General features: G+C 40.5%; 1 protein-coding gene across 1 annotated transcript in view; it reads right to left on the reverse strand.

The window, feature by feature from the left end:
• Positions 1-4,979, reverse strand: part of tshz2 (teashirt zinc finger homeobox 2) — a 100,872-nt gene extending 95,893 nt beyond the window's left edge. Inside the window, exon 1 of the mRNA XM_015373149.1 lies at positions 4,176-4,979. Coding sequence (XP_015228635.1) covers positions 4,176-4,215 — 40 coding nt within the window. The 5' untranslated portion in view covers positions 4,216-4,979. The remainder of the gene's footprint in view (positions 1-4,175) is intronic.
• Positions 4,980-5,428: the final 449 nt, after the last annotated feature.

Below are 5,428 nucleotides of genomic sequence, written 5' to 3' on the forward strand. Positions count from 1 at the left end.
GTCTTTAAAAAAATGCTGTATCTGTCAATCTTTAGTGTCCCAAGACTCAATGGTGGTGGGAAGTTCTGACTAGAAACAGACAGACGCATTAGCCGGTTGATATTTTTTAGCCGATATTAGCATGTTTTTTTGCCTTATCAAGTTCGGCCGATACATGCAAGCAATCTCTGATTAATTATGGAATGGCTTTCATCGCTGCCCTCCTTTTTCTGCTATCTAATGTTAATAAGTCTGTTTTTTTGTTAATATTTTTTGTTAAACTGAGTTTTGTAATTGTCCAAAAAATAAAAAATTGGCAGCACATATCTGCGATCGTTCGACTGATGGTAAAGTAATCCGTATCGGTCTTTAAAAAAATGCTGTATCTGTCAATCTTTAGTGTCCCAAGACCCAATGGTGGTGGTGGGGGGGTTCTGACTAGAAACAGACAGACACGTTGGACGGTCAATATTTTAGCCGATATTAGCATGCTTTTTTTGCATTATCGGCATCGGCCGATACGTGCACGCACTCACTGATTAATTAGTGAATGGCTTTCATCGCTGCCCTCCTTTCTCTGCTGTCTATTGTTAATGAAATCTCTTTTTTTTCTTACCAATTTTTGTTAAACTGAGCTTGCCTGAAATATAAAAAATCGGCAGCACATATCTGCGATCGTTCGACTGATGGTAAAGTAATCGGTATCGGTCTTTAAAAAAATGCTGTATCTGTCAATCTTTAGTGTCCCAAGACCCAATGGTGGTGGTGGGAGGTTCTGACTAGAAACAGACAGACGCATTAGCCGGTCGATATTTTTAGCCAATATTAGCATGCTTTTTTTGGATTATCAAGTTCGGCCGATACATGCACGCAATCGCTGATTAATTATTGTATGGCTTTCATCGCTGCCCTCCTTTTTCTGCTATCTAATGTTAATAAGTCTGTTTTTTTGTTAATATTTTTTGTTAAACTGAGTTTTGTAATAGTCCAAAAAATAAAAAAATTGGTAGCACATATCAGGGATCGTTAGACTGATGGTAAAGTAATCAGTATTTTAAAAAAATGCTGTATCTGTCAATCTTTAGTGTCCCAAGACCCAATGGTTCTAGGAGGTTCCGACTAGAAACAGACAGACGCATTAGCCGGTCGATATTTTTAGCCGATATTAGCATGTTTTTTTGTATAATCAAGTTCGGCCGATGCGTGCACGCAATCGCTGATTAATTATGGAATGGCTTTCATCGCTGCCCTTCTTTTTCTGCGGTCTATCGTTAATAAGTCTCTTTTTTTGTTAATATTTTTTGTTAAACTGAGTTTTATAATTGTCCAAAAATAAAAAAAATTGGCAGCACATTTCATGGATCGGTTAAACTTGTGTAAAACTAATCGGTATTGGCACTGGTCTTAAACAAGCACATTGGAATCCCTGATGATAAATGCCTAAACACAGATTTGTGATTGTTTTGGCCAAAAAAAACAACAAAAAAAGGAAAGATTTAAAAAAATACAACAAAAAATAAATATATAAATAAAATGAAACCTATTTCTTTGCACCGTGCTCTTATTCCAATACAGCTCTCTCCTTGTTCCCCCCTCCACACATCATTAAACATATTATTATAACATGACTGTCAGCCCGCGCCTCTCCTCGATCCGTTCTTGCTCTGCCAGGTAATCAATTTGTCGTCACTCTCTGTAACCCCAGTAAAGTCATCAAGTGAAATGAGTTACAGCTGCAAAAAGCCTTCAAGTATACAGGAGAGGTGGGGGGGGGGCAAAAAAAAAAGGACAAGAGAAAAATGACAACACAGCCCAGGAATATTCCACCGCTTGATAGCACATCCCAGGTCTTGAAGATGAAATATTAATGCACAATTTGTTTATCTGCGGGCCCACATCTCTCCGGTGCCGAGCTGTTAATTTTCTATCGCCACAGACAACGGATCAGTCAGTCATGAACTCTTCACAGCCATTACCGGGAGACATTTTGATTAAGTATTCCTAATGTAGTGGATAGGAAAGAATGAAAACACTCTGCCTGCCAACTTTTGATTGACCATTAAGCCACTGATGAATGTGCCTGTCAAAGAGGAGACAATTACCTCAACAATGAAGAAACTCTTCTGGAAGGCTTATTTCTCTGTAGGGCTGACACATTTACCAGAGTACAGGCGAAAGGCAGCTGAGAGCGTGTAAAGGGATCACTTAGGCATCTTCTCAAAAGTTCTCAGAATAAAAGCTGGGGGGCATTGTTTTCGCAGGGAAAAAAGGAGGCTTTTCCGAGCCTCGGGTGTGGGAAAAAGAAGAAGAAATGTTTACCGTTTGAATGCGCGTAAACGGAGAGTGTGTCGACCAGATAAGGGTCTCGGTATCTTAAGCGGCTGTGAAGAGATGCTATTATTTGGCAGAGAACAATCGCCATCTGGTTGCTACATCCGCAGCCGTAATAAAGACTGATAACTCCTCAGCGCACCATGACCAAGTAATTGCATCCTCATAGCGCCAGAATGCCCTTGATCAATCTGGGTTTAATCCAGCAGCTCCGTCGCTGCTGAAGCTATTTGTTTGAAGGGAACTTTCAGGAAAAAATAAAAAGGGAGTGCAGGAAATGAAAGAGCTGGTTTTATGTTGAGGTTTGTCATTTTTTTTCTGCATTTTTTTCAGTCGGAGTAAACAGGAGATCACAGAATAAGCATCAGAGGATGAAGGTGATGAATTCTACAAGCAAATGATGTGACCTTCTGTAGAGGAAAACAAACCCCCCTGTATGTTGTGGAGGTGTGTTTGACTTTTTTCTCCTGGATAGACCTCCAGTAAGTGTGTGTGTGTGAGTGAGGGAGTGCAACCCATTCTCCATTTGTCCATAAGATTATGAAGAGTTCATACAGAGTTCAACTGCTATGGATACAGTGGCAGCAGCACATCTTTCAGCCCCTCCTCTGCACTTCATGCGGGTCAAAACGAAAAAACACACACAGAGATTACTTTTTTTTTCTTTAAACAATCCTTTAAACGTGAGAAAAAGTTTCTGATCAGTGGGATAAGCAATACCCCGTAGCTGCTTGTAGCTTAAAAAATGAAAAAAAACAAACAATGGATGTTTCTTTAACCCTTATTTAGACACGGCCCAGGTATCACGTCTCATAATAATACAAATTTCCTCCAAACGGCTTAAACATGTCCGTTAAATCGTTCCTACAATAGAAAAGATTACTACTTTTTTTCTTCTTTTTTTTTTGCTGCTCACTGCCAGTCAGCTGGCTAAAAGAAAAGCAACTACACTTGTCATACATCATTCGGAGATATTTTCAAGCAAAAATCAAAGTCAGGAAGTAAATCACTGTTGAGGCACTGGCTCCAAAAGTGAAGAGATGCGCCCTCTATGGGGGGTTCAGTGTAATTACAGCTGAAGTTAGCTAGAAATGACCGATTTTAAAAGGTACTGACAATGTGGATGGTAATAATGATTAGACTTTTTCAATAGAGAGTTAAAGGAGTTTATTTAAATGAGACGTGGTTTGATGTTGTTGATTTTTTTTTTCTTAAATTTGTTAAAAATGAATCAAGAAAAGTTTGGGAAGCACCATGAACAGCTGGGTTAAGGTTGGCTTATATTGAATAAAACTGCTTATTCTGATCATATAAAACCATTAAAAACAAGCAGGTTGTAAAATGTTTCTTTAGGTCAATTCTTTCTAATCAAACTAATATGAAATATATATATTATATCCTAAAATATATAATATAAATCAGTTTTTCCCGTATTTCTTCATTTAAACGCGCACATGGTTACCTTATACCTGTTTTTTTGTTTTAAGGCAAACATAAATTTGTATTTTTTAACCCCAGCTGAGCATACGGTGGGAATCTCGTTGTTATTTGTTAGAATAACTGGTCCTCTGCTGAGCGCAGCCAACACCTCCGACCTCAGGGGCCCAAAGTGGTAGAAGAAGGACCCCTGATGGGTCCCATCTGGAGGAAAGACAGCTGTTCAGAGTCTGCGCTCAGGTTATTTACTGTTATATAACTCTGTCCTGAATAAAGTACCAAATTCCTGCTTAGCTGGGGGGAGTGGGGGGGTCCTGGGACACACAGGAGGGAGGCAGGCGGAGGGTCCCACTGGATTAAAGTTGGAATTTTGCTAAAAAAGCGGTTTTCCACACAGAAAGGGAAAAAAAGCCAGAGTGGTTTCTTACCCGCCGCCCGTTTGGGCGCTTGCTGCTTCCTCCGCGGCATTTCTGCTTTTCTTCCTCTTTCTGGAGTCGCGGCTCTCTGCGTGTCCAGGTGAAATCTGAATGCGGTGTGAGCGACAGTCCACGCATTCACGCACTCACACGCACCCGGAGCACAGAGCGCGCAGTCTGCCTCTTATTGCTCCTCTCACACTTCCTCGATCTTTCTTTTTATTGTTTTGTCCTTTTTTTTTTTTGGAAAGAAAAGAATCCGAGGATTGTTTATTTTCCTTCAAAAGAAGCGAGGAGCGGATGAATCAGCCGCGGCTCTTCCTCTTCCTCCTCTTCCTCCGGGCTCTTTTCACCATCCGCTTTTGTCCATCAGAGCCTTGCGTGTTGATCGACGTGTGTCAGTCAGTCAGTCCGCAGCAGAGCTGCTCCTGCTCTTCTTGTTTTCTTGCCTCCGTGGATAAAAATCTGCGCGTAAGAAGAAGGAAGCAAAGAGGCGCAGTGGTTAATGGTTCGCTGGATTATTACGCACGGTGCAGGCGGAGAAGGGGGAGAGGCGATGCCAGCAGACATCGATCCTTAGAACAAACTGAACATTAAAAACTCCTCCCTCCTCGCCTGGACTTGATGATGGCAGCGAGACATTTGTTACAGTAGATAAGCATGAGTTTATTAAAGGAACAGAGGCCAGAGAAAAGAGCGCTGCTTTCTGTCACTCTGCTTTTTTTTCCTGCTTTAGAGCTTCCGCTTTGCTCTCTGGAGGAAGTTTGAAGGACCGCCAACAATCATGAATGAATCCCACGCCTGTTCTATGAACATTAGGATGGAATTGAGGAAATTGCCCTATAAAAAAAAAAAGTTGCTTTATTTTAAAAGTGGAAAATGCAGAAATATTTGAAGCATTTTAGTCATTTTTTTAAGGAATAAGATATAGATTAACAACTCCCCATTTGAACACATCACTACAGATGGTGGCTGTACACAAGATCCTGCAACCATATTAAAGGAAAGTTGAGTGGAAGGATGAAGTGTGGTCTAAATAAATAAGGTGCCAAAGCAAGAGAGGCACCATTAGTCTATAGTCTCCAGAGACCTTTTTTTTATAAACTGGCTGTTTACTACGGAGCCCCCTAGGAGACATGGGGAATTTTTTTTTCATTTGCGTTCCCTCGCAAAAGTATTGCGTTACCTTGCAAAATTTTGCATTAAAGCGTGTGTAATAATTACAGGGATATACAGTCAGAAATGTAATATATTATACATAACTA

Source organism: Cyprinodon variegatus, unplaced genomic scaffold (assembly GCF_000732505.1).
Source record: "Cyprinodon variegatus isolate N-32 unplaced genomic scaffold, C_variegatus-1.0 Scaffold81, whole genome shotgun sequence".
NCBI lineage: Eukaryota > Metazoa > Chordata > Actinopteri > Cyprinodontiformes > Cyprinodontidae > Cyprinodon > Cyprinodon variegatus.